Source organism: Aspergillus neoniger (assembly GCF_003184625.1).
Source record: "Aspergillus neoniger CBS 115656 unplaced genomic scaffold BO87scaffold_16, whole genome shotgun sequence".
Lineage (NCBI taxonomy): Eukaryota > Fungi > Ascomycota > Eurotiomycetes > Eurotiales > Aspergillaceae > Aspergillus > Aspergillus neoniger.
In genome coordinates this window covers 40,641-67,910 of record NW_020291144.1, presented here as the reverse complement: position 1 = coordinate 67,910, position 27,270 = coordinate 40,641, and the positions used below count along the sequence as shown (strand labels likewise).

Sequence of the window (27,270 nt, the reverse complement as noted above, 5' to 3'; positions counted from 1 at the left end):
GCAGTCCTCTACCGCCGCCGTTTCAGCGCGGAACCACTCCGAGCTATCATAATTTATAGCCCAGGGTCCAAGAGGTTGATTCTGCACCATGCTATCTGTATCGCTCATGTGTGATTCGTCGTCATCATCACGGCCTCACGCCCAGGTACCCCCATAGTGGCCTAAGTGGCCTACGTGATAAACTCTGATCTGCGCCGCTACGAATGAACCGGGTGCCCACCATAGCTTTTGCCCTGAAAGAGAAGCCCCCCGACATCTGGATCGTTCCTATAAGATGACGGGTGGTGCTGGATACTTGGACATTAGTCGACAATCAGTTCTCCTTCTGTCCGGTGTCATCTGACCGGCCACCACCCGCGAATATGCCACTGGAAGGACGTAGTGAGGTTCTTGTGGCTGTGTCTGTAGTGGTCATGGCTATATCGCTTGTGACAGTATCCTTTCGATGCTTCGTGCGATGGCGGATGCTCAAAGCATTTGGATGGGACGATATATTGATGGTTCTTGCAATGGTGAGAAAGCCCCTCAAGATTTCCGTTTCCCCCGATCCAATCACAACGGTTTGGTATCTAAGCCAAGGCTCTTTGGATGATGAATCGCTAACATGTTTCCAGCTTCTTGATATAGTGCTTACCGCGTGCGCAATCGCTGGTGCGAAGGACGGCGTTGGCCGGCATTTGAGTAATTTCCACAGCTTCGATGAATTTCACCATGCCATGCTGGTACGTGATATAGAATCATTATTCACCCAAACATACTGTTGAGATACTGAATGGGCTGTCTAGTGGTGGTGGCTGGGCCAGTGCATCTATATCTGGGCGTCCGGCATCGCTAAAGTATCCATTGCGCTGGCGCTCCTCCGACTGTCGGTTCACACGTATCAGCGCATAACCCTGTGGATAGTTATGGGAGCATCGATTTGTGTCAGCTTGGTGTTCTGGTTCTTTATGCTTTTTCAGTGCCATCCTGTCTCAAAATTTTGGGAGCGGACAGGACCGGGCAATTGCATGAGCACCGATACGCTGATTAGGGTGGCGTACGTATACAGTGGAATCTGCGCAGTCTGTGACTTTGCGCTGGGACTTCTGCCCATTGATCTCGTTCGCCAGCTGCAAACCACTCTCAAGACAAAGATCGCGCTGGGCGCGACCCTGAGTCTAGGTTGTGTGTACGTAAATCCACCGATGCTGTTGCTACAGCAGCTAACATGTGGCGTGCCCAGGGCGAGTACAGCTGTTATTCTTCGGATTCCTTGCCTGCATTTCTACAAGGATATCGATTTTTTGTGTAGGTGCCATGCTTCATGACCCCCTTTAATTCATTATACCTACTGCGATAGTCCATGTTTTGTTTGTTGTTGCTCCTTTCAAGTCAAACATGGCCAAGACGGCTAACCCTTCTCAACCTACATGTGTGACAGATTCGACCTTTTCCATCGACATCTGGTCCTTTATCGAGGTTGGCTTGGGAATCACAGCGGGTAGTCTGGTCACTCTCCGTCCTCTCTTTCGTGCAGTCCTCGGTGACCCACCTGACCGCAAGGGCAAGAAAAGCCGCGGAAGCATGCCATTGACCAGCTTCACGGAGTATACGCGGACCCGGCCTGACCCTGAAGATGCCGCCGTGTGGCAATCGCCCCAGCCTGATGCGACGCGGAACATAACCACCACGGTGGTTTCAGCTTTCCGGGCAAGTTTAAATAGTCCCCTCACGCCAACCTTGGCGGCCGAGTTGAAAAAGGGTCGGTCCGTTCGGATTAAGAGGTCATTCCATGTCACAGAAGAACATGTGGGTTAGAACGGGACGAAATTTGCCCTTTATACTGTATATAATGTCACTAAAATCATCTTGTGGAAATCATTATCTGAGCGGCTGTCGAGCGTAGAGAGAAAAGGGAAGCGAGGGAACATGGAGAGAGAGAGAGAGACAAAGCTGGAGGCTGACGGCTGACCGGTTGGCCTTGTTTGCATAGGCTCGATGGGCATCTGACCCTGTTTGCTTTCTCCAGTGGTAAGTAGTACTAGTAGTCTTCTTCCTATAGTAATAAGTAAGGACTGTCTTCAACCCCCGTCAAGCTTCCTCTTGCCAGCTATTCGTCTAAGCAACACAATCTAATCTACTGCTATCTCCTCTACCCCAAACCATCCAATCTGAATCTTCATGTGCATTGCAGGCTAACCTAGTGGGGAATGGGAAAGGAGGTGTGTTGTAATTGCCTTCTAGCTACCAGCTATGCAGTGAGACTGATAGAAACGAAAATCTTCACGTCAGGGAAACACAAGATGAATGCACCTCCGAGCGGCTGTTTCCCCACACTACAGTTCACTTCAGGCGAGCCTCCACCACCACCATGGGCACTCCGGGTGCCTTGTATACGTTGGCCAGTTGCAGCCCCGCTAGATCGAAGAGGTGCGCAAAATCCTTCACCGTTCGCTCTCTCCCACCAAACGTCATCATGGTCAAGTCCATATACGCGTTAGTTGCGGTCGCGCCCACTTCAGGGATGATCGTCTCCGTGATGAGAATTCGCGACCGCTCCCGATCCATCGCGACCGCCAGCTGTGCGAGGACCTGACGAACCTCCTCATCGGGCCAGTCATGCAGCACGCGACGCACGAAGTACACGAGGGCGCCTGATACATACGATCAATGTGCTAAGTTAGACTGATGGATGGGGCAGAGGAAATGGTGGGGACTGCTTACCCTGCACAGGTTGGGGGTTGAAGAAATCATGCGCCATCGGCTCGATTCCGTGGGCCTCCATCTCCGGACCATTATCAGTGATGACACTCTCGCGATCCTGCAGGATATACCGCCCGGGGACTCCTGCCAAGCTCTCTTTGAGTTGACGCAAAATATGTCCGCGACCCCCGCCGACATCCACGATGGTGGCGGTGTCCGGCTGTGCAAGTGGCTCCAGCGTAGATTTGAAGGGATATAGACCAATCTCCGCCAGGAGGGAATCCTCCGCTACCATGGCATCATTGAGCCGGGTTGCGCGGGCGGGGCTCTGCGAAATGTACTCAAACATGGTCTGTCCATCGCAGCCATGCACGAAAGTGAAGGGGTTGCGGCGCAGTTCGATGCGATGCTGCCAGCCCTGCTGCACGAAATATTCATGGCCCCGCAACATCGCGGGAGAGTACTCATCGACCCTGGCCAGCAGGTGGCATTGGTTAGCCATCGGACATGTGTTAAGACCCAGAAGAAGGAGAAGCCACCGCACTTACATTAGACTGAAAACCGCCCGCATCTGGGGTGCCAGTAGGATCTCCGACTCGGCGGTGTGGGCATACGATTCCTCCCCCGTCTCGCGAAACGGTCCCAATGGAGTCAGGGCGCGCATATGGCGCACTGGAATCAGGTCAGTTCCGTTCGGCAACGACAGGGAACCCCCCCGGCAGCGCCGACCGGGCGCATCCAGGAACCCAGGGATGGCCTACCGATAAGTTCTTTGTCGACCCCGGTTGTGGAGGCGATTTCCGAGGCCGAGATGCTCTGTCCCCCGGTCGGGATGGCATCCAACACCCCGGCTTCCAACAGTGTCCGGATTGCGCCTATTCGAACCATCTAGCATAGCGTGCCATGGCGCATCGTTAGCTAACACGGTATATTCCATTGTGTCCGATGATGGCTGGGGTTAACTTGGAGCATACATGTTCAAAATTAGCAAAGACGAGGTCGGCCGGACCCCGAATGGCATTGACCAAGCGAGTGGCCCGAGCCATCAACTGGTAGCGAGCATCCTGACTACTCGGTGTGGTCGCTTGACTGCGATACTGGTCGGCCGCGGCCGTGACCTCGGCCAGACACTGCTGAATCTGTTCAAGATTGGGATCAGACTGCGCCATTGGTAAGAAGTATAGACAAGGGTATGTGACCGGGGTCCCTGGTAGTAAGTATGGAACCACTCCGTTGGGAATGACCAGGGCGACCTACCTATTATACCTGTCACACTTGGCTCTAGCATCAGGGGGAACATTGGGATCTTGCCAGGTTGATTGGCGGGAAGCGAGTGGATAGGCAACGCGACCTGCAGCGATAGCGCCAGACGGCGTCCAGGCAGCGCCGGTGCGCCACAAGCCGATACGTCCAGCTTCCTCAGCCAAGTCGGGGAAACAGCCGACAGGAATACGAGGTGACCCTCCAATAGGTACAACAAAATCCGGATTCAAGATAGAGGCGAAGGATCATGGTCGGTGGACGGATCCGTACTTTGCTGTGGATGGATCAGGCCAGGGCCTGTGCTCGCCTCACATTTCAGCTCGACCACTGTTCCCCCCGTCATCCCGGATAGCAGCTTGACTAGACTATAACCAAAATCCACTCATTTCCTCCGCCGATCATCCGTTCACCCCCTCACTATTTCCACCGCAGCTTATTTTCCCCTCCTTGTCCGGCTCCACCAAATTATGTATGACCGTCGAACCAGTCAGCCTGGCTTTGTGATGTCTTCCCGCAGGTTCTGGGGTCACCCCCAAGGGTCTTCGAACCTGTCATGTTCCGCCCAGATTTCCATCAACCCCTGCATCTGACAGATGCAACTGATGCCGCATCCGGGATCTCTGACAATGCCCCTGACAGGGATAATCAGATCAATGTATCCCAGACTAGCCTTGTCGTCACACGATCCTGGTACACAGGAAGCTTTCTCCCATATCCTTTCCAGCCAGACTAGGAAGTTTGATGGCCAGTGGCGTCTCCTCAATGGGATAGTGAGGGCAATTTTCTGTTCCCCGGATATCGCAAACTATACGATGCAGGTGAGAATGGTTTCTCGGTAGTCGCTCCGGCCTGCATACGAACGAGTCCATTCCTCCGCGCCCGAGCCAGGGAAAGTTGGAGGGCACCATGAACAAGAAGGATAAGTAGCGAGGTGACGGCCAGCGTCTTTTGCAATCTTCGCTTCTGACCAGGACCTGCTCTCTCACGGACGCGCAAAGACAAGCCTCTCCCATCATGCCGTCGGTCGACCTCAACCAGATCCCCGCCTCTACGCCCCCCGATGGCGTGACGCCCAACTTTGTGAACCCACCGAACCAGAACTATCAGATCTATTCTATCAATATCGCCCTCTGCCTCACAGGCACGGCGGTCTTGATCCTCCGCTTGTACACCCGTGGTAAGCTCCAGAAGACCATCGGAGTTGATGATTGTGAGTGCCCATCCCGAACATATCATGAGGACACCCTACTGATGGGCTCGCAGGGTTCTGTATCTGGGCGCAAGTTTGTGCGTGGTTGTTTGCCATCTTGTGCATGCTCAGTACGTATCAAGACTAAGATGTACGGTAAAGGCATTACTAATATGGGCAGATATCAGAAACGGATATGGGGTCCACATTTGGGATTTATACCTCAGTGAGATCAAGCCTTTCAAGCAGGTACGTTTCACAGGTGTGCCCCACACATAGCGGGCCGCAACTAATAATTGCAGTATGATCTTGCGGCCGAGGACATCTTCGTTGTCGGAATCTGGCTGGTCAAAACGTCCATCTTGTTGTTCTACCTGCGGTTGAGCCCCGAAAAGCGGTTCCGGCAGATGACATACGGCATCATGGTCTTCGTTGCCTTGTACAATATCATCAGTTTGCTGGTCTTTACCCTTGGCTGTATACCGGTGCAGGCTAGTTGGGATGTGACCTTGATGCCGACAGCCAAATGTGTTGACCAACTCTCCTTTGTCTATGCCAATGCGGCTTTCAACCTGTTCTCCGATCTTATCACCTTGGCACTACCCATTCGACTCTGCTGGTCTCTTCAGACTACTCTCAAGCAGCGGGTGCTATTGATGATAGTGCTGATGATGGGATCCTTGTAAGTGTCTCACGTATGGTCATCACTCTCCCTAGTTAAGCTAATATGGTGATTTCGTAAACAGCGCGTGTGTGATTGCAATCATCCGGATTGTGACCATGATGCCCTTTGTCTCTAGTATGGATCTTACCTGGTACAAGGTGACTTTAGCCAAGTGGGCGTAAGTATTCGTGCCTTTTCGACCCTCATTTGGGCACTCAACTGACACGTAAACACAGAATGGTGGAGATCAACGTGGGTATCATCTGTTCGTGCCTGCCGGTGATGCGGCCTCTACTCATCCGGTTCTTCCCCACTGTTTTTGGCAGCCACGCCAGCAGTGGAGTCAGGCCCATCCGCCCTGCCGATGCCAAGGATACTTTCGGTGCGGCGCGCAAGAAGGTCATTCGCAACTGGGACTACCTCAGTACGATCAAAGGAACCAACGCGGGTGAGACTACCCAGGATGTTGAGAGCCTGCACGAGGAGCCTAAGCAAGAAAATGGCAATTCCGAGCCGGCTATCATGATGGCGACCGAGTATTCGGTGACCTGCAAGCGGCGGTCGGAATAAATGATCAATTAAAATGGCTTTTCGTCTTGAAAAGTGCTCAACCATTTTCGAGGAGAAGGCGTCAATAATGGGATCCGAATCACAGAGACCTGTCTTGGGCAGACATGCTTGAATGGGGATCTCATCATAGGGGCGGCTGGCTGTATCTGCTATCCACTAAATTAATCTGAAGGGCCAGACCCGGCTCACTACTACATACACTAATAATCAAACGTTGATATTATTTATTTAGTTGTAAAGGATAGCAGTCGGTGGCACTCAATTGATGGAAACAATTGCAACTGCTACAATTTGTATTCAGTAAATGGTAAAGCACACGACTGTCAAAGCCGACAAAAATATCAGCAGGCCAAGAAACGATGGTAAGAGGTAAAGGAAAAGCCGGGTTTTATAAGTTTTCTTAAAAGGTAGTTGATGGGCAATCATAGGATTTAAGTATTTATTCAAGAATTGCAGGTCACGACGCAAGATCATGGTAAGTCCTGCGCATTAGTATGTTGAGTGGCTTTGGCACCAGATTCTAGGACAATAAACATTAGTCCACTGTGTCGTGTGTGATCGCCTTGAGTAATACAAATGGTAAAATATACTTATAATTCCAGAGAGAGTCACAAGCAAACATCTGGAAGCTCCTAGTACCCAAGAGAGCCATCTCTCCATTAGCGACAAGCAAATCATACCTCATATCTTACAATATGAAACAGCAGTGAAGACTATTCAAAGGCATTGGTTTTTCGTGAAGGACTGTAATTTACAACTTGTGTACGAGTCATCGACTGTGCCCAACTCAAAATGTCAAATCTCAACGCCGATCAGGGTTCTGCGACGTCAGTAAATGTATCTGACTGCCGATCCTCCAACCTCCAACAGGTCACCCTGCTACCGTAGATCTGACCGCTAATCGGATCTGACCAACCTGACAGCAGCCCCGAGGCGTAGCTTACCTTTGGAGCTTTGTGTCAGTAAGTAAAGAAGGGAATATTGACTTAGAGAGTTCGATCCGATGAACATCTCAAGCAACAAAAACCAGTCACGGGTGTTGTCAGTAGGTGTCAACTAAAGTGCGCTGAACGGGCCAGATACCTAGTTGTCTCTTGTGCGTAGATTTCGCGGTGATGAGTGTACTATATCCCTTGTTGGCTCCGATCGCTTCCTTTCATGTGCACAGCAATTCTAAGCCCACAAGTAATATGCAGCTCTTCCCCGCAGGTTGTTGTGATTTGAGTAGGTGACTTCTTTCTTTCTAGTAGTTAATGCATGGCTGCAATAGAATATGGATCCTGGGGAGATGAGTGCAGAGAGAACATTGATGACCAGGCAGGGTGTGTAAAGGACCGATCCATTGGACCTTGACTGATTGGCGTGGTTGACATCCATTCATTCGATGCCGAACGTCTGTTAACGGCCCTACTGTTGATTGGAAGTATTATGAAGGATAGAGAAGCTATGTATGTTTTTCAGAGCTAGCACCACCACTCAACAATAACTCAAATAATGTGTTTAATGGAAATGGTAGTAATACCCTATGAATTCAATGTTGGCCCTTAGTTTCGGCGTAGCGAGGCCGATCCTAAGGTCAAATGGTGCTGGTGTAGGTAAGCGTCGATTCATCAACATATGTCAGTTCCTGCCACTGGTTGTCCGAGGAAGATCACAACAGACATCCCAAGAAGAAGTAAACATCTCAAGGGCATTTAGAGTTTTCCTGACATATCCATAGGATGTATAACATTGTGTGATACTTCACGGGCTGGGTCGGTGTGTGAGAACAGGAAGGGCGGTGGCCACGTGGCCTGAGGCCACCTCATTCAATTCCTCCCCCTACTGTAGACCTACTTACTTATCCGTTCATAATGCTGTTTATTCAGAACCAGGCCAGAACCATATCCTGAAGATCAAGACTGCAACTATCCACAGCGAGGTGTGCAGACATCATGACTGACTGAAGAGAGATGATAAACTAACCATCAACATTCACCGGTAACAACCATTTCCTCCACGGCGGGGTGTGCCAGCCACCACTTCATTACCACCCATAACCAACTGGAGCCACCATGAGGTTCTAGCGGTGTGTCCCTCTGTCAAATGCGAGATACAATGCATAGCGTGGTAGTTTTAGCAGCAGCTGCACGGTGTAGAACATTTGATATGATGGATCAGTCGGACTGTCCGGTAAGACACGAGGATATGCTCCGATTTCAGCATGTAATGGGAGTCTCTCACGGTCCGAACTGGGTATAAGTTCGAGTCTGTGTCCAGCCCCAACAGTTTCTGAGTTCAAGATATTACCATCTGAACACGGCGCAGTATATCAGCACACCCCAGGTTGAATTCTTGAGTCATAACCTATCACTTTGAGCTGGGTGGGTTCAATACTATAACGTTCAAGTCTCACATCGCTTAGCAAATCTCATAATGGAGACCAAAAGGGACATCAACGGCATTTTTCCAAGCCTAAACGACAGTGTAGAGGCAGAATGCACCATCCGGGCGCAAGATATTCTCCCTCTTCCAGTTATGGACATTGAGAAGTTCTGTCACGACACTGGAATTGCAACCTCATTGTTTATAAGGACTGTGTGGTTAGTTGTCATGTGGCCATTTCTGGAGATTGACCGTATATGCGTTGGTTATCGGGACTATCGCGATAGCTCTCCACACCTGGCATCAGGCCCCGAGAAAGTCATCCAATCAGACATACTACCCGATGCCTCATTGATAGAGCTGCTCAAGTCGGATCTCGGTACAGAGCCGGAGGATCTCTGTGCCGAGTGCCCTCCAGCTCATAATACCGCCATTGCCCTGATTCGAGAAATTTCAGAATCTGATCAATCGAAATTCCTGATGGAGGTGAGTCTTGATATCCGCCCACATAGCAGCAGACTGGGTAAGGTTGGGTGCTAATGGGAATTTATAGGCCGAAAAGTGGAACTATAGCATTGCGTTGGTGGGTGAGGTAAACGAACTGTCAGCCTTGGTGAGACTATCGTTAGTCCACAAGAGTTCAGCCCTCTCACCATGCCTTGCTGAGAACATTTCGTCCACCGTCTTGAAGGTTGTCCAGGAGATCTTGGCCGACAGTAATAGACGCATCATGGACCTGGCGCTATTCAGCGAATTAAACTGCGCCCATGTTCTACGATGGAACCTCAAGAATAGTCGGGGTCCAGCAACATCTCTGATTGAGATGATCCATCGGCATGCATGCGAGCGGCCTCATCACCCAGCTATTTGTGCTTGGGATGGGGTCCTTTCCTACTCTGAGTTTGACTCCTTGACAACACGATGGGCCACCCGTCTTCAATCTTTGGGAATTGGGCCGCAGAGCATGGTCCCTGTCATGATGACCAACCCTCGGTGGATGACTGTGGCAGAAATTGCCATCATGAAAGCCGGTGGCGCTTTTGTGCCCCTTGAGCCAACCCAACCGACAAGTCGACTGCAGGACATGGTTAGACAGCTAAACAGTACGGTTGCGCTTGCGTCTTCGGACGTGGTACCAATTCTATCAAGTCTCGTTGACAATGTTGTTATTGTATCTGCGAAAACAACATCAAGCCTGTCAAACGCCCCTTCGAATCCTCAGTGGCCAAAGATCACCCCCGATACCACGGCGTATGTGCTATTTACATCTGGAAGTACCGGAAAGCCTAAGGGTTGCGTTGTTTGCCATGGGGCGTTGGAAAATGTGGAATACCAGTCACAGGCGCTCAGAATTACAGCCGAGAGCCGGGTGTTGCAATTTGCCTCGCACGGCTTTGCGGCGTCCCTGATGGAGGTGCACTGTTCACTAGCAGTAGGCGCTACAGTCTGCATCCCGTCGAAGGAAGATTGCATGAATGGACTCAATAGCGCGATAGACTCAATGCAGGTCAACTGGGCGGTACTCACCCCCTCAGCAGCACTATCACTAGCAACCCCTCTAGGGTCCTTGAAGACACTAGCCTTCGCTGGTGAGCCCATGCGCAGCGACCTCTTCCATAAGTTGGCGGACGAGGTAGATATGCTCCTAGTATACGCATCCACTGAATGGGCAGGTGTCTGTGTCTCTCAGCCCATTCGTTCTGCGACAGATATCAGATGCATTGGTCCCTCGCCGACAGGGAATCTTTGGTTGGTGGATCCTACGGATCATAGTCGCCTGGCACCAGTCGGGGCTGTTGGTGAAGTGTTGATTGAGAGTCCCGGACTTGCAAAGGGATATCTCAACAATGAATCTCAAACGGCATCTACATTCATTGATCCTCCAAGGTGGCTCCATGCGATGGCCTCGGGAACCTATACTAAAGCTAGACTTTACAAAACGGGCGACTTGGCGCAGGACTATGCCGACGGCAAACTCCGGTACATCGGCCGCAAAAGTACGCAGGTGAAGATCCGCGGAAAACGACTCGAACTGGGCGAGGTAGAGTACCAGATTCGTCAGACCAGCCCATCGGTGGAAAAGGTCATAGTGGAAGCTGCTGCCCCAAAGGGCGGCGAGACACCGATCGTCGTTGCTTTCTTGTACTCTCAAGACCAGCCGGCTTTGTTGCTACATTTCCAAGCATATGTGGACACAATCAAGGAGACGCTGGAGAAAACTCTGCCCGACCACATGTGGCCAAGCATATACCTCCCACTCGAATCTGTTCCGTTGACCAGAACGGGAAAAACCGACCGAAAGGCACTGCGTCAGATTATTTCCACCTCTACTCGTCAGGAACTGCAGGATGACCAGACACCGACATCTCCTGCCGTGGCACCAGTGACTGAGTTCGAGATCAAATTGCATCAGCTTTTTGCGGAAATATTGAATATCGAGTCATCTTCCTTTGGCATCAATCATAGCTTTATACGACTTGGCGGGGATTCTATCAGCGCCATGCGTTTGGCTAATCGTTGTAGTCAGATGGGTTACAGCTTGACAATGCAAGATATCGTTCAAGAGCAGACGGTGGCCAATCTTGCCTTGCAGCTAGATTGGTGCAATAAGACTAACGCATCATCTACCACACCAGTCAGTAAACAGCGGGTCACCGAACAGTCTTTCGAGCCATTGAGCGAATCTGTCCTCCTTGAGGAATTTATCATTATAGTTGGAGTCAGCGTCAGTGCTACGGATCGTCTAACTGATTATGACGTTGATTCTACAATGGCTACCAAGTTTGCTGACCGGATCAATCGACGTCTCGGCATTAATATCACAGTCGAAGAGGTTTTCCAGTTTCCAACAATAGCTGCTCTCGCGAAAGGGCTCGAATCGCAATTCAAGGGGTTTTCGCTAATACCGAAGACTCCATATACTGGCCCGGTGATACAGTCATTTGCACAGGGTCGCCTATGGTTTCTGGACCAATTGCATCCCGGCTCAACATGGTATGCCCTGCCTTTCGCTATACGACTTCGCGGCCAGCTCGACCTTGCCGCGCTGGAGGTAGCCTTGAATGCAGTAGTAGAGCGCCATGAGACTTTGCGCACCACGTTCGAAGACCAGCATGGGCTTGGGGTGCAAGTGGTTCATTCCTTTGAGCCAAAACAGCTCAAGATTGTCGACATGACTATCAGCAACAACCAGGACATCTGCGAGGCTCTGCAGAGGGAACAACGAACCGCCTTCAACTTGAAGGCTGAGCCGGGATGGAGACCTTTAGTTTATCGCCTGGGAGCTGATGATCATGTGCTGTCAATTTTCATGCATCACATTATCTCCGACGGGTGGTCGCTGGATATTCTTCAGAAGGAGTTGAATGTCTTCTATTCTGCAGCAATACGGGGACTTTCACCTCTTTCCCAAATCGACCCGCTTTCAACAAATTATCGTGACTTTTCAGTTTGGCAACGGCAGCAGGAAGATGAGAATCAATCGCAAGTCAGTTACTGGATTAGGGAAATCGAAGGAAGCAAGCCCGCTGAACTGCTCTGTGACAAGCCACGTCCCCCAATCCTCTCCGGTGACGCTGGACTTCAAGCGGTTGATATACGTGGAGCACTTTACAGGAAACTAAAGCTCTTCTGCAAAGCTCACCAGGTCACCGCTTACACCGTGCTGCTTGCGGCTTTCAGGGCGGCGCAATATCGTCTTACCGGTGCTGAGGACGTGATTATCGGGGCGCCATTCGCCAGCCGGCATCACCAAGAACTGGAGCCACTCATTGGATTCTTTGTCAATCTGCAATGTATCCGCACGAAGGTTGAGCATGCGTGTACGACATTCTATCAACTGGTTCAGCAGATTCAGGGAAAGTTGAGCATGGCATTCGATAACCAAGATCTTCCGTTCGAGAAACTTGTGTCGAAGCTAACAGAAGAGCGTGATATTTCCCGAAACCCACTTGTTCAGATCGTCTTCGCTGTCCACTCCCAATCCGACTCAGGCAAGTTAGCGTTTGAAGGTGTGGAGGCTCAACGGCTCACTCTGTCATCGGCCTCCAGGTTTGACATGGAATTCCACTTCTACCAGGCAGAAGACAGTTTTCGAGGGGAGATCCTCTTTTCCCTTGACCTTTTCCACCATGAGACCATAAGCATGCTTCATTTGGTTTTCATTGACATCCTTGAACACGGCCTAGCTCAACCTACTACGCCTATTGATTTGATGCCGTTTACGAACGCCAAATCCTCTCTGGAGAAGTATGGCCTCCTCGAAATGCAGAAAACAGATTATCCACGGGAATCCAGTATCGTCGATGTGTTTCAACGGCAAGTCAGATGCTGCCCCGACAAAGTCGCTGTCAAAGACTCCTCCACGCAGCTCACATACCATGAGCTAGACTTGGAATCAGATCGAGTCGCAATTTTTCTGACCAACCAGTCGCTAGCACCAGAAACGGTGATTGGGGTCTATGCAGACAGGGGATGCGAGACAGTAACCGCATTTTTGGGCATCTTGAAGGCGAATCTCGCTTACTTACCCCTCGATGTGAAATCCCCGGTCAGCCGCCTGGACATCATTTTGTCATCCACTCAAGCTTGCGAACTTATCCTTCTAGGGGGCCACATTGAGCCCCCTAGTATCAGTCTGAGCCACCTTCACTTTTTCTCCATCTCCGATATCCTGGCTGCAACGGTCCAAGGTGAGACACCTAGTCCGCATGCGGCGAGGACTAGCATGCCCCGTGCCGACAGTGTCGCATACGTTGTGTATACATCTGGCTCCACGGGAATACCCAAGGGAGTTATAATGCAACACAAGGCAATAGTCAGGTTGACACAGTGTACTAGTGTCATCAGTCCTGACTCTGCTGCTGGAAACATAGCACATATGAGCAATCTTGCTTTCGACATGTCGGTGTGGGAGATATACACAGCACTCCTCAACGGAGGAACATTGGTCTGCATCGACCATATCACTGTACTCGACTACAGATCACTCGCTCAGACCTTCGTTCGGGAGAGCATTCAAGTTGCCATGATAACGCCAGCTATGCTTAAACAGTGCTTGATTGAATCCCCGTCCATTATCAGTCAGTTGGACATCCTGTTTGCCGCAGGAGACCGTCTGGATCCATTGGATGCTACGAAAGCCCGCGCGTTGGTGCGAGGGGAGCTGATAAATGCTTATGGGCCGACTGAAAACGGGGTACTGAGCACCATCTATAGCGTTACGGAGAAAGAGGCCTACCCCCATCGTGTTCCTATAGGTACACCTGTGAGCAATTCTGGTGCCTACGTAATGGATCCGAGAAATAAGCTGGTTCCTGTGGGAATAATGGGCGAGCTCATCGTTACTGGCGACGGGTTGGCTAAAGGGTATATTGACTCAAGGCTCGATGCTGACCGTTTTGTGATGTTGGATCTCCCCGGGCAACCATCAATGCGGGCCTACCGGACCGGGGATCTTGCTCGATATCGGCCCACTGATGGCCAGCTTGAATACCTTGGTCGCAGGGATCACCAGGTGAAAATACGTGGCCATCGCGTGGAGGTGGATGAGATCGATCAGTCTATGCTCGCTTACGGCTTTATCAAGCATGCTGTTACAATTATCCGACATGAAAAAGCTGGGGATGCAGAGTTGGTCAGCTTCATCACAGTTCGTGAAGGCGAGGGCTTGTCCCTAGGCGGGGAAGTAGAGACCGATGACGGCGCCCAGCAGATAGAAGCATGGAAAAATCTCTTCGATACCAACATATATGGTATTTCGCGCCTTCGATCCATTAAGGTTGGAAGGGACTTTGTAGGGTGGAAGTCGATGTATACCGGTGACTTGATTGACAATGCAGAAATGAATGAATGGCTAGATGACACCATTGGCGCCCTCCTTGATGGGGGCTCAGCTGGCCATGTCTTTGAGGTTGGGACAGGCACCGGCATGATTCTCTTCAATATCATCGCGGGGCTAGAGAGCTACACTGCGCTTGAGCCATCAGGCAGGGCAGTCGATTTTGTCCGGGCAGCAGTCACAGATGTTCCTGGTTTACAGGCCAAGGTCCGGTTGCAAAAAGGGACAGCCGACAATATCTCCCAGCTTGAAAGATCTGACTCCGTCGATGTGGCCATCATCAACTCTGTGGCGCAGTACTTTCCGTCCACTGATTATCTGCTCAAAGTTGTCGAGGACCTTGTGTGCCTGCAAGGCGCCAAACGCATCTTCTTTGGTGACATACGATCATATGCGCTGTACGAAGAATTTCAAGTGAGCAAGGCCTTGGCCAGTAGTACGCAGAAGTTACCCACCATGGATGATGTTCGAGCACAGATGGCCGAAACAGTTCACATGGAAGAGGAGCTGTTGGTAGACCCGGCCTTTTTCACATCCTTACCAGACCGATTCCGGCAGCTTATTGAGCATGTGGAAATTCTTCCCAAGCGTATGGTAGCCACCAACGAGCTCAGTTGTTACCGGTATGCCGCGGTCTTGCACGCGAAGCACCGACAAGCTCAGCGACGGCACATTCACGATGTTGAAGAGGATCAATGGGTTGACTTTACGGCGAGGAAGATGAACTACGAGTCTCTTTTGGCATATCTGCAGCAGCAGCCCAATGACACATCCGTGGTGGCGATAAGCAATATCCCTTACAGGAAGACTATCCTGGAGCGACTTATCGTAGACCTGCTCAAGGGTCGCCTGGTTGAAAGGGTTGGAGGGCCTGGATGGGTTCAGTCACTCGATGAAATCGCCAGACATATTCCGTCCCTCACACCACTCGATCTAACCAGATTAGCCAAGCAGTCTGGTTTCCAAGCCGAAATCAGCTGGGCCCGACAACACACCCAACGCGGCGGGCTGGATGCCATATTCCACCGCATTCAGCCTGACCACAAGGGCGCAAGGGTGCTATTCCGGTTCCCAACTGACCACTGTGAACGGCCCCTCCGCCAATTGACTAACAACCCACGACAGTTGGCATTAAATCGAGATATAGGGAACTGGGTGCGAAAGGCCTTGCAAACGACATTGCCTCCGTACATGGTGCCCAGAATCATCCGAGTTTTGGAGCAAATACCTGTCAACAGCAATGGGAAAGTTGACCGCAAGGCTTTGGCAAGCATGGCTGCTGTCTATACATCCCAAAACACCATCACAGCTAGAGTAAACCCGCATGATGATGTCGAACGTGCATTGCTTGCCGAATTTACGAAGGTGCTAGGCAGAGAAATCGGCATATCTGCGAGCTTTTTTGACCACGGAGGACACTCCCTGACTGCGGTAAAGTTGGTTGTTGGAATCAACCAAAGCCTCCATACTGATGTGAAAGTCGGTGATATTTTCGAGTGTCCAACTGCTGCCGGTCTGGCGGAAAGGATCCGATCTTGGCGCAGTTCGACACACGATGTCCCTGCCTCTCAGAATTCAACCTCGAGCTCCGCGCCATTCTCGCTTGTCGGAGGTAGTCTCCCATCTGCCGTTACGAGCGAGCTTGTCAGAATCGGACTGAATCCCACCGAAGTAGCTGATGTAGTTCCTGTCACGGACACACAAGCTTGGTTCCTTAACCGTTGGACCCCAGTCTCCATGCGCCTTAATATCCATGGCAAGGTCGATCTGAATGAGCTTAGAAGGGCTTGTATTGCAGTGATACAAAAGCACAGTATATTACGCACTGTCTTTATGAAACTCGAACGGAGATTCGTTCAGGTTGTATTGCGAGCTGTCAACGTTCCATTTACCTACAAGTCGGTCGGGGGTGCAATTCACGATGAAGCTGATTCCGGTGCTTCCGATGTCCCCACAAAGTTATTTACAAAGTTTGAACTCGTTTCTCAGTCTCCGATAGACCACACATTCGTTGTCCGGTTGTCTCATGCACAGTACGACGGATTTTCGCTGCCGCTCCTCTTCGCTGATTTGGAGTCAGCTTACAATGGCTGTCAACTCTCACCACCAATAGCAGTACCCTTCGCGGAGTATGTATATAGATCTGCCAAATACCGCTCACCAGAGGCATTCAGCTTCTGGAAAGACTATCTGCGAGGATCTCGTCTGACCACCTTATCGGACCCCACCCTTCCAGGAGAGGCCAAAGCTACAGATGTGAAAGCAATCGTAGCTGGTGAACTCCCCTCACCACCGCCAGGAATCACGCTCGCAATTCTTGTCAATGCAGCGTTCGCTTTCACATTGGCCGAGACGGCCAAAGCCCACGACGTAACATATGGACTGTCTCTGAACGCCCGTGGACCCATCCCAGGAGTGGAGACTCTCCTTGGGCCCTGCTTCAACCGCAGTCCCATCAGAGTGCAATTGCAGCAGAATTGGACGGTCCTTGACCTTTGTCGGAGCTTACAGGAGAGCTGCACCTCGGCCTCCCGTCTCGGATACGTCGAACTGCCCGACATCATTGCTAATTGCACTAACTGGTCGGCAGGCAGTGACTACGGCTGCTACTTGAATCATTTCCCTACGCAAAGTATTCCATCGTTCTCATTCAAAGACGCCGAAGTTGTGCAATATTCAATGGACGGCCGGGGCGATTTGCCGCATCAGCTGCGAGTTCGTTCATTTGTTGATGAGCGAACGTGGGAAATACAGGTGCTTACTTCGAGCAGTGTGATGAGCAATGAGCAGGCTTCTGTGTTGGCTTCCAGGCTTTTGAAAACTGGGCAAAGATTCTCGCAGTCTCCAGAAGTCGCCTTGTTTTCACCCCTTTTGCGCGACGGTTGTGTTGATGGAGCAGTGGATGGTGTGGCGTTTTGAGTTGCCCGAGATGAGAACGGGATTCGCAAGGAAATTCCGGTCTGACCATATGTAGCATGCTGATCTGCTATTTATACTTGCTGAGCTCAATGCAAAGCTAGTCCTTGAGCATAATCTGAGCTTTCAGGGTCGCAGGACGTTATATATGTGTTGCTTTTCATATGCAATCAAGCGTGGTATTCGCGTCGATGTTTTAATGGTGCCTTCAGTAGCACCAAGCTTTCTTCTAGAATGGGGTTTGTTAACTTCTGCTGTCCCGTTAAGATAGGTAAAGGCATAGATAAAATGGGTACCGGAATCTACAGTGTATCCTTCAATACTCGGGGACCAAGTAAAATTTGCTGCGCTATATAGCAGCCTACCAAGCTCGCCGAAAGACTGAAACGTCTATTGCACACATAATGCAATTGCATTAAAGCATGATTGCATATCATTCGTATAGGCAGTAAATATTAGGTACAGCATTCGCGACCGTAACATGTCATAAAGTCCCATCATCCATCGTCATCATCTGGCCGTATAGACACAATTATTATTTTCCCGAGACTGCGTGGAAAGGTGGCCATTCCTCTCCTCTATACATTGTTCCATCATTCATTATACACCATCCACTCAAATCGCATCGACATTATCGTAGAAAATATCATGAAGTCAATCCCTCAGTTGCACACCAACTTGTAGCTGACATATTCGGCATCGCCTTGGAGGCATTGTCCCAGAGTGACATTGTGCTGACCGGCGGAGCAATCGTCTTCAGTGAAGATTTGCACTGTATACAGAATTAGCAAGGCACGCGAAATTGTATAATCTTGGCAGAGGAGAAAAGCTTACCACCGCAGCCGGCGACATTGTATTCGAAGCTAACAGATTCGATGGTTTGGTTGCCGGGGAAGGTTTTGCATTGGTTGAGAGCCGATCGGTAAATGCCCAGTTCGCCCATGTTTTGATCATAGCAGCCGGGTTCGCCGAACAGGCGAAGTTGAGCGAGACGAGTGTCGCCAGTAGGGAGGGCCAGGGTTGAGATGATCATTGCCATCAGAGCGGAGAGGAGCAGGGTGAATTGCATTTTGGCGGTTGAGATAGTATTGGAGATGAGGAGTATTTCTCGATGTAGTAGGGTGGTAATAGTCGTAAGTATTATAAGCTTATATGAATTATTAGGTTTAGAAGAGTGAGGTTGTTGATAATAAAGAGGAAATAAGCAGGTGCATGCCCTCTTTTTATAGACAACCGACTGTCAGTCAGCGTGAATGGCCCCAGTTATCGGTCTCCCCGCAACAACAACAACCACCAGCTACTAGTGTTAGCCTAGACTTTCATCAATTGGGGATTTCGCGCATCCGCGGGGGCAAAGATCGGCGCCTTGCCTCGACGATCCCTGCCATTCAAGACCAAAAGTGATGCCGTCCGTCAGCCGAGTTGGACCCTCTCATGATGCCATTGCAACCTTAATAGCGGCGAATCCTCTCACCGTCTTTCCAAGCTCTGCCTTTTTCTCTTCTGCCCTTGGGGTTCCTTAAAAATGCCTTCACTAGTATAATTATATCTGCTATTCAATTCATTCACTCCTCTTCTTCTTGCCTCAGTTCCCGCCGTTGAGTGAGAGTCCACTGCCGGCCCAGGTTACAATCAATCGATCGAAGGCGGGGGCTGGGCGCCGCTGAGGCTGGGAGCTTTGGGGGGCTGAAGGGACGGCTCACTGCATGCATGTCTCGGATGCGCCACGTCCATCATTTGGGGTTTTCCAGGCCGGGTGGGGATGGCGATCATGGAGCCACAGTGGGATGAAGTGGCCCTGGTGAATCCTGTTCATCCTTCGCGGCAGGTGGACGAGCCGGATCACCGGATCAAATCGGATAATCGAGGGCAGGGCGATTAATCGGCAATAAAAGCCTCCTGGTTTCATTATTGGGAACACGAGAGAAGTTGTTGTGTTGTTATGAATATTGCCCGGATGCGACCGCAGTGAAGTGTTGGAGAGGCAGTCCGACTGAATGTTTCTATTCCAAGCGGCAGTCAGTCGGGATGTGCTGGCTGGTGCAGCTGAACACCGCATCACCATCTGTCACCATTCATTGCCGATGCACTCAGCAACCTGTCAATGCCCAGTGGGATGCACTGTGCTAAGAATAGCTGGAATGCAGGATATCGATAAGAATAGAACAGTGTGGCAGGGCTGAGGGGCACGATGCAGGCGAAGATTATCACTGGGGTGATGATGTGGATAAAATGTTGGACCCTCACAATGCCGGATAAATCACACCAAGCAGTCGGCAGTGCAACATCAACAACATGATTCTCAATCTATCCCATCACATCACGTCGCAGATATCCGGTAGAAGATGGGGATGGACACGGAGCAAACCGCGTCACACCGACAACGCCAAGGCAGTGGCCGGTTCACAATCGCCACAATGTGCCAGGACAACCATGTCGCCTCGGAATGACCTGGATGTAAATCCCTCCCAGCCAGCTTCATTTATCGAAATGGATTGTGCAAACATCTCCCAAGGATCCAGAGGTTGGTCGATGGACTAGCTGAGGAGAGGCGATATTCACAACTCTCGTCAACCACCCTTCCAACATCACCGACTCGCAATGGACGGAGACCGGATCGGCTGGAAGAAAGTGACTTGGATACGGAAAACAGATCCTACTGCCAGCTAACACTTGTAGAAGACTTTGACAAGATCGGAGCTGCATGCAAAGAACTTCGGGCGACATCCAAGCAAGATCCCGCAGCGTCGGACTCGCAGACAGGTTCAAGAGTATAAAAGTCGCCGAGCAACCCGCCTTATCCTCTGTAGACGTCGTCCGATCGCATACTATCTGCAGCGGGGCGAGCCCGCTCTCCATCCCGATGATGAAGAAGGGGAGAGAAGTCGTGAAGATGCCATTTCGCCTGGGGGCATCGGTGTAACTCCGGATGCCCGATCAATTGCTCTGCGTGATGATCATTCTTCCATCGACCTCCGATCGGACCCCAAAACACAATGACACGTCCATGATTTATCCCTTGAGGCAGTTCTAGACTTTCGAAGGGATGCTCTAGACTTTCTGCCTCATCGCGCAGGGCTCCGACGCGGCCCGCCGGTCGGCAAGGATGCATTAATCGTGTCAATAATCGCTCGCCTCGCTGGGACCTTCTGCACCTTCTACTGCCTTCTGCCGCGGCTGGTGGGCTCCACCGAACATTCTTGGATTCGGGGTTATCCCAAGATTCCCAACAACTGGACGCGGATGGATCCACTCTGCCGCCATCCTCCGCTTCTCTCAACACTGCATTTGACATTGAGCAGGATGCAATGTATTCAGTCCGTATATCATGGCGGGAAGGGAGGATCACGACAGACATTACGATTGAAATTTCACTGTCATGTATCTTAGTTAGTTTCATAGGAATTTGGACATAGTCAGCTAGATCCCACACGGGGCTGGAACTGGTCACGTGCACTCATCTGCCTCGGTTGGGTTCTCAGGACAGAAGCTTCCGATTTAACATGATAATACTTGAACATGGGGTGTCTAAGCATCATCAGACCCATAAATATTTTATATTCCGTTTCAGCAGGATCCTTGATCGTCTGTCCCTTAAAAAAAGGCTTCAATTCTGACTTCCACTACTAGTAGTAGTCTGCTATCTACGAGCACGAAGTTATAAACGCTACTTAGTGATCGTGGGTCCTACAAGGTGACCATGTTCAGGAAATTATGCTGCCAATTGTCACTTACTGCCACTAGTTTTACGAGAATTATTACTTCCATGCTACTCTGCATACTACCAGAAGTCCGATCTTCAGTGTGTTCACCTGCTACTAGTAATTCCACATAATGTAACTTGGTGTGGATAGTATATATATTAACTGCCAAATCGCGTGTCTTAGTACACTGTCAGTTTAATTCAACTGGTATGATGATCAAAAGGCACAAACTCCAATCTTCCCCAAGAACTAGTAGTATCAGATGGACGACCCTAATAATAAACTCAGACTTGATGCTATAGCACACAGACAGTGACAGTGCCTTTCAGTTGAACATCCCCACACATATGCACGCATGTACATAAGGCGCAACGGATGATACGGAGGTCCGCACCGCCCGGAAAGGTGGAGTCGACTTCTGCGGCCACCCGCCGATAGCATCCCCGATGTCAACACCTGCGAGAGATCTACATTTCTAGGTTTGCGGTAGCACCCGGACGTAGGTATTCTTGTGAGAAACAGCATCCAGCTAATGGTGGTTCTGACTCGGGACCAGCTTCCCTTTTGTTGATGCAGGGATAAAATACAGCCACTGGGCAAGTCATACAATCTTTGCAGTGCTTCTGTGGACAGAAGTTGGGATGCATAGCAACAAAAGATTCTAAGTGCGACTTAAGTTTTCACATCATGCGCCGAAAGTGCTCTTTCCGCCTCCCTTGGATATGTAGACAGAGGCTATGCTATGCTCTGGAAAGCGCGATTGGCTACGCCTGAACCACCGAGCCCTCATTAGCGCCGAAGCGTTCGACCGGCCGACCAGACAGACTGCCCGGCTACCCATCACGTTACAGACGCTAATGCAAGGTCGCTGTGCCAGATAATTGCTCGGTTTCGAGGGACATGGGCGGTTAGAGTAGATGGGTGATGTCCCTGGAGCTGGCATCGCCTCTTTAATCTGATCTCCTGCCGCGACAGAAGTAATTCCTCGCTTTGTCGCAATACTCCATGTCCCATTATCTGACTTAACCAAAGCTACATCGTCATGCCTACCACACCCGCGGAAGAGGCGTTGCATCAGCTGCAACGAGAACAGTCTAAGCTGCTAGATGGCATCGACGAGCTACGAGCGATTGGAGTCGGCAGCCTCGTGGAACTTCCTCAGCTGGTGGTCTGCGGTAACCAGTCAAGTGGAAAGAGTTCCGTCCTTGAAGCTATCTCCAGAGTTAGATTCCCAGCGAAAAGCAACATCTGTACGAGATTCGCGACCGAAGTCATCCTGCGCCGAAGCCCAACACCCACAATTAAGATCTCCATCGAACCGGGGCCATCGCGTAAAGATGCACGAGAACGAGCAATTCTGCAGGCGTTTGCACAGGAGCTATCCCCAGCCGATAATGATTTACCAACTATCATCGAGAAGGCCAAAGGTCAAATGGGCGTAAATGAAACAGCCCATTCTGGATTTAGTGATGATGTTCTAAAGGTCGAGATTCTGGGGCCTGATCAGCCAGAATTGACCTTGGTGGACTTGCCTGGCCTTTATTACTCTGTGAGCCAGGACCAGAGCTTGGAAGGAATCAGGGTAGTCCGAACCTTGACGGAAAAGTATATGAAGAACAAAAGAAGCATCATTCTTGCAGTCATCAGCGCAAAGGCCGACTACCATCTCCAGGAGGTTCTGAACATTGCTGAACGGTTTGATTCAAAGCGGGAGCGCACGCTCGGAATCATCACGCAACCGGATACTCTTGAACCCGACTCAGAGGAGGAGAAGACGTATCTCCAGTTTGTCTCTAATGAAAAAATTCGATTGCAGTTAGGGTGGCACGTTTTGCGCAATCGCTCCTTTGAAACACGGGATATCCCGGATGACGCTCGCGATGCAAGAGAGAAGGAATTCTTCAACCAGGGCCGATGGTCATCTCTATCAAGGAACAATGTCGGAATAGAGAGTCTCCGGCGGCGCCTCAGCAGTATTTTGTTTATTCAAATTCGTCGTAACCTTCCCGGGCTATTAGCCGACATCAAAGAAAAGGCTTCTGATCGGGAGAAGGCGCTCTCAAAGCTGGGCTCCCCACGCACCACCCGACAACAGCAAAGGGGATATCTTCTCAACATCAGCACCAGCTTTGAGCGCATCACAGGGCAAGCGTTGCACGGGCTTTATGCCGACGAGTTCTTTGGCGCGTTTGAGAGTATAAGTGATATTCACGATTTCCGGCGACTCAGGGCCGTCATCAGGCAGTTGAATGAATACTTCGCTGACGCCATGGCCACTCGAGGGTCCCGGCGGATCATCGTAGATCGTTTCCCTGGGTTCGGTCAGGAATCCGCGCCACTCGACTTGAAAAATCCTTACTTATCTGGAAAGTTACCACATTATGTCCTTCGGAAAAATCTGGAAGAGGAGGTCGCCGAACAGGCTCGGAAAAACAGAGGGATTGAGCTGCCAGGCAGCGCCAACCAGCTCCTTGTTGGTAGCCTGTTTCGCGATCAGTCCCTTCCATGGGAAGGGCTTGCCAAAGAGCACCTCATGAAGACCTGGGAATCAGTGCGGTATTTTGCGTTACTTGTGATGCAGCACACAGCCGACGACCATACGTTCTCCTTGCTGGTTGGATTAATTATTGAGCCCGCATTGGACAAGCTGAGGCAAAACTTGCTGGCCAAGCTCGATGAGCTGACTGCATACACAAAACGGGGCCACCCGCTGCCTGTGGGCAAGAGCTTCCTCACACAGATTCAAAAGGCGCGAAGCGAACGGCATCTATCCTCGTTGAAGACAAAGCTCATGTCTAGTAATAGTCATATGTCTGAGGGGGAAGCGCTATTCTCGATGAAAGCAATCGAAGAAGCAACTTCCAACATGGAATTAAACCGCGATGAATATGCGGCGGCTGATATCATCGACCAAATGCAAGCATATTATGATGTAAGAACGAAACAGCAGAAGATTTAGCTTCAGAAAAAAATATGGCGCGTGCTAATTTCTCTCTCGCAGACTGCTATAGTGACCTTCGTCGACAACGTCGCAACTCTGGGCATCGAAAATTGTCTTCTTGACCCTATACAGCGTATTCTGACTAGCCAGGTAATTAACAATATGCACGATGACCAGGTCCGAGAATTAGCCTCCGAGCCATCCTTTACTAGCGACGAGAGAGACCGTTTGGCCAGTGAGGTCGAGAAATTGCAGGCAGGTCTCCGCACTCTCAAGACCTTCAACATCCAAAAGCCTTCATTGAGTGGCCCACCCTCAATTGAAAAGCTGGAAAAACCACGAATCGGCTTTCAGGACATTCGCCCGCCAGTCACAGGGGCAAAATCGACGACTCAGTCGTCACTGTTTTTGAGTCCGCAAGAAGTGAAAAATCTTAAATCACAAACTACAAAGCCCTTTCACGACGAGCAAACCCCAAGTGTCTTTAATTTCACGAGTAAGTCGTCATATTACCAGCTAGGACCTCGCTCATTTGTATGAAAGCCCCGCAAACCCCGTCTTCGAAGGGCTTCGAAAATCCGCCCTTACTAAGTGCGAAAAAACCACCCAAGGCGACTTCGTCAACCAAACTCGACTTCGTGACCAAGAAGCCCAGGGTAAGACTGCCCCAAACTGTTGAGATTTATGAAAAGGGTGGGGAGAAAGCCAAGGTGCCACCACCGGACCCACCCAGCCTGTTCTCCGGAATCTTCATCCCAGATAATAGCCACCAGTAATGTATGCCGAGTATAGTTGAGAATTTAATAGCTTGCCTTGATGATTCTGAATGCAAACAAGGTCAATTGAAGTGGTTATTCTCAAGTATTGCCGGATTTCTGCTCATGTAACATAACTCAGATAGTGTATAGCCCGGGCTATCTCCGATCGTTGGCATTAATATTTATATACACTGTAGATTATCTTCACGAATCAGGAATATATTCAGAGCCATTTGGTGAACTGCTAGGTTGTCGTTTCGTGATAGATTAACCACGGCTGATTCCGTTGCCAACTTTGTCTCTCGTGGCTTATTCGACGGCATATTCCTTGAAATCTTGCCCCAACCCTCGACTTTGCAAATGGTATAAAAGGTTCATCCCCGATGTCGGGTAACGCTCGCATATATTGTACCAGATGGGGTATCCAAGCAATAATTTGTCACTCACACTCCGTATCCTACCGAATTGACAGACTCACCAGGGAGCGAATATACCGCTTGGATTTACGAATATGAAGCCTCAAATGAGCTATGACGATGTGGCATGGGAGCAGTCGGACGAAATCTCGGACACTTGGGTGAATAAATTCCTTAACATCGAGGTGAAGAAAGCAATTGCGCATTTTATTCTCACACATGATTCTGGCGACGACCCCGAATTCAGTATTATCGGAAAAGGCTCGTTTAACATCATCTTGCAAATGAAGTACACGCAAGGGGCGACTGATATTCGCTTCCCGCAACCTGGAGCAATCATTTTCCCCGAGGAAAAGACGAGGAACGAAATTGCTTTGATGCGATACCTGTCAAATCGGACATCAATCCTGGTCCCTTCTGTTCTTCACTCTGGGACACGAGATGAGAGTCCGCTCAGACTCAGCCCTTTTATTATGATGAGCCATATTGAACACACGACAAACATGTATACTGCATTGAATGCACCGAGCTGTCCGGTGGAGAAGCGAGGGTATCTTAATCCAGACATCAATGAAGAGGATCTTTGGAAGCTCTACGCCGAACAAGCTAAAATTCTTCTCAAGCTTGTCAAGCCAGAATTCAGCTTGATAGGGTCGCTGGTGCAGGTGGATGATTGTACTTGGGAAATAGCCAGTCGTCCGTTATCAATGAACATGAACGAGCTCGTTCGTTTGGGGACATTGCCTCGCTCAAAGCTTCCACCACCCAACGCCACTTTCAAGACTACGTCTTCGTACATGGAAGCGTTAGCACAGCTTAATATCCAGCATTTGATCCATCAAAGGAATGATTCAGTAGAATCCGCAGACGACTGTCGGAGGAAGTACATTGCAAGGCAACTGTTCTACAAACTTGCTAAGGAAAAGAGGCTCTTCAGCGCACGCCATGAGCATGGGCCATTCAGGCTCTGGTGTGATGATCTCCGACCAGGGAATATTCTTCTAAATGACGATAAACGAGTGACCGGTGTGGTGGACTGGGAGTTTACCTATGCAGCACCGGTCGAGTTCTCATTCGCACCGCCGTGGTGCCTTCTGATCGAGAATCCAGACGAATGGTCTGAAGGGATCGAGGACTGGAAACGGATATTTGATCAACGTCTCAAGACATTTCTCTCGGCATTACGGCACTGCGAGGATGCCGAGGGTCTGCAAAGCGAGTTTCGACTATCGGATGAAATGAAAAAGAGTTGGGAGACCGGCGACTTCTGGGTGGTGTATGCTGTTTTGCATAGCTTTGCGTTCGATGCGATTTACTGGCTGGAGATTGACAAACGGTATTATGGACCCACCGAGACTGAAGACGTAAGTGAGACATGGAAAGAAAGGGCACAACTCTTGAATGATAGCCAAAGAAATGAGATGGAACAACTGGTGGTGAAGAAGCTTGCCGATATGAAAAATAGGGTATTGGCATGGGACCCAGATGAGTATACCGAAGAATACCGCCAGGTACTGAAGATGAAGAGACTAGAAGAGGCGAGTGAACAGGATTAAGAGCGTGAAATGTGATATTCTATGAGAACGGTCGACGTTGATAGGTCCAGCACCCTGTAGATATAGAGCGATTGAACTTTTATTAGCGTTTTGCCAAGTAACAGTGTCTTTGTCGAAAACATAAATGACAGAAATGAAGAGGGGCGTATATAGTAGTAGGCTGGTTATGATAGCCAAGCAACAGTACATGCAACATTTAGTAGGAAGGCCGGCAGTAACACCGATTTTCATCTCCTTGGGCACCACACAATCAGCATTGGCAGAGACACGATCAGCAGGATACGCCACGAAGTGAGAACCCCCACGGTCAATTCTATCTCAACCATATCCCCGCATACCCTACTAACGATCATCTTACAATTATCGTTGATAGGTTGGCGGAGGAACGCAGTTGTCATCATCGATACA

The 27,270-nt window shown here is 50.2% G+C and overlaps 8 protein-coding genes across 8 annotated transcripts; 5 read left to right on the top strand and 3 right to left on the bottom strand.

Annotated features, from left to right (window-relative positions):
• Nucleotides 1-413: 413 nt before the first annotated feature.
• On the top strand, nt 414-1,797 carry BO87DRAFT_308700 (cation-transporting ATPase 4; the record flags this gene model as incomplete). The annotated part of the gene is made up of 5 exons (XM_025619441.1): nt 414-512; nt 615-722; nt 786-1,168; nt 1,223-1,287; nt 1,421-1,797. 5 exons carry the CDS (start codon nt 414-416, stop codon nt 1,795-1,797), a joined length of 1,032 nt encoding a protein of 343 aa, XP_025479633.1.
• A 495-nt stretch (nt 1,798-2,292) lies between these two features.
• On the bottom strand, nt 2,293-3,883 carry BO87DRAFT_334505 (O-methyltransferase). Its single transcript, XM_025620447.1, has 5 exons — nt 3,657-3,883; nt 3,444-3,570; nt 3,231-3,354; nt 2,704-3,155; nt 2,293-2,633 (listed from the first exon to the last, which is right to left on the bottom strand). The coding sequence occupies exons 1-5, from the start codon at nt 3,849-3,851 to the stop codon at nt 2,323-2,325; spliced, it is 1,209 nt and encodes a 402-aa protein (XP_025479632.1). The 5' UTR covers nt 3,852-3,883; the 3' UTR covers nt 2,293-2,322.
• Nucleotides 3,884-4,959: 1,076 nt separating this feature from the next.
• BO87DRAFT_358799 (putative integral membrane protein (Pth11)) lies at nt 4,960-6,368 on the top strand (the record flags this gene model as incomplete). The annotated part of the gene is made up of 6 exons (XM_025621487.1): nt 4,960-5,155; nt 5,209-5,265; nt 5,316-5,383; nt 5,437-5,816; nt 5,881-5,976; nt 6,035-6,368. 6 exons carry the CDS (start codon nt 4,960-4,962, stop codon nt 6,366-6,368), a joined length of 1,131 nt encoding a protein of 376 aa, XP_025479631.1.
• Nucleotides 6,369-8,783: 2,415 nt separating this feature from the next.
• On the top strand, nt 8,784-17,490 carry BO87DRAFT_415925 (nonribosomal peptide synthase; the record flags this gene model as incomplete). The annotated part of the gene is made up of 2 exons (XM_025626717.1): nt 8,784-9,218; nt 9,286-17,490. The coding sequence occupies 2 exons, from the start codon at nt 8,784-8,786 to the stop codon at nt 17,488-17,490; spliced, it is 8,640 nt and encodes a 2,879-aa protein (XP_025479630.1).
• A 659-nt stretch (nt 17,491-18,149) lies between these two features.
• Nucleotides 18,150-18,556, bottom strand: BO87DRAFT_459027 (uncharacterized protein; the record flags this gene model as incomplete). Its single annotated transcript, XM_025628914.1, has 2 exons — nt 18,150-18,259; nt 18,322-18,556. 2 exons carry the CDS (start codon nt 18,554-18,556, stop codon nt 18,150-18,152), a joined length of 345 nt encoding a protein of 114 aa, XP_025479629.1.
• A 1,600-nt stretch (nt 18,557-20,156) lies between these two features.
• Nucleotides 20,157-21,238, bottom strand: BO87DRAFT_53444 (uncharacterized protein). The gene has a single exon (XM_025629360.1). The coding sequence runs from the start codon at nt 20,885-20,887 to the stop codon at nt 20,285-20,287; it is 603 nt and encodes a 200-aa protein (XP_025479628.1). The 5' UTR covers nt 20,888-21,238; the 3' UTR covers nt 20,157-20,284.
• A 949-nt stretch (nt 21,239-22,187) lies between these two features.
• BO87DRAFT_459026 (dynamin family protein) lies at nt 22,188-24,917 on the top strand. Its single transcript, XM_025628913.1, has 3 exons — nt 22,188-24,123; nt 24,193-24,628; nt 24,676-24,917. The coding sequence occupies exons 1-3, from the start codon at nt 22,234-22,236 to the stop codon at nt 24,906-24,908; spliced, it is 2,559 nt and encodes an 852-aa protein (XP_025479627.1). The 5' UTR covers nt 22,188-22,233; the 3' UTR covers nt 24,909-24,917.
• Nucleotides 24,918-25,401: 484 nt separating this feature from the next.
• Nucleotides 25,402-26,976, top strand: BO87DRAFT_435950 (phosphotransferase family protein; the record flags this gene model as incomplete). The annotated part of the gene is made up of 1 exon (XM_025627795.1): nt 25,402-26,976. One exon carries the CDS (start codon nt 25,402-25,404, stop codon nt 26,860-26,862), a length of 1,461 nt encoding a protein of 486 aa, XP_025479626.1. The 3' UTR covers nt 26,863-26,976.
• Between the last annotated feature and the right edge of the window lie 294 nt (nt 26,977-27,270).

Coding starts and splice junctions, on each gene's coding strand:
- BO87DRAFT_334505 (XM_025620447.1), bottom strand. CDS start 3,851: ATGGCGCAGTCTGATCCCAATCTTGAACAGATTCAGCAGTGTCTGGCC. Junction 3,355..3,443: donor GGTCGACAAAGAACTTATCG/GTAGGCCATCCC, acceptor ACCTGATTCCAG/TGCGCCATATGCGCGCCCTG. Junction 2,634..2,703: donor CAACCCCCAACCTGTGCAGG/GTAAGCAGTCCC, acceptor CGTATGTATCAG/GCGCCCTCGTGTACTTCGTG.
- BO87DRAFT_459026 (XM_025628913.1), top strand. CDS start 22,234: ATGCCTACCACACCCGCGGAAGAGGCGTTGCATCAGCTGCAACGAGAA. Junction 24,124..24,192: donor AAATGCAAGCATATTATGAT/GTAAGAACGAAA, acceptor TCTCTCTCGCAG/ACTGCTATAGTGACCTTCGT. Junction 24,629..24,675: donor AAGTGTCTTTAATTTCACGA/GTAAGTCGTCAT, acceptor TTTGTATGAAAG/CCCCGCAAACCCCGTCTTCG.
- BO87DRAFT_53444 (XM_025629360.1), bottom strand. CDS start 20,887: ATGAAACTAACTAAGATACATGACAGTGAAATTTCAATCGTAATGTCT.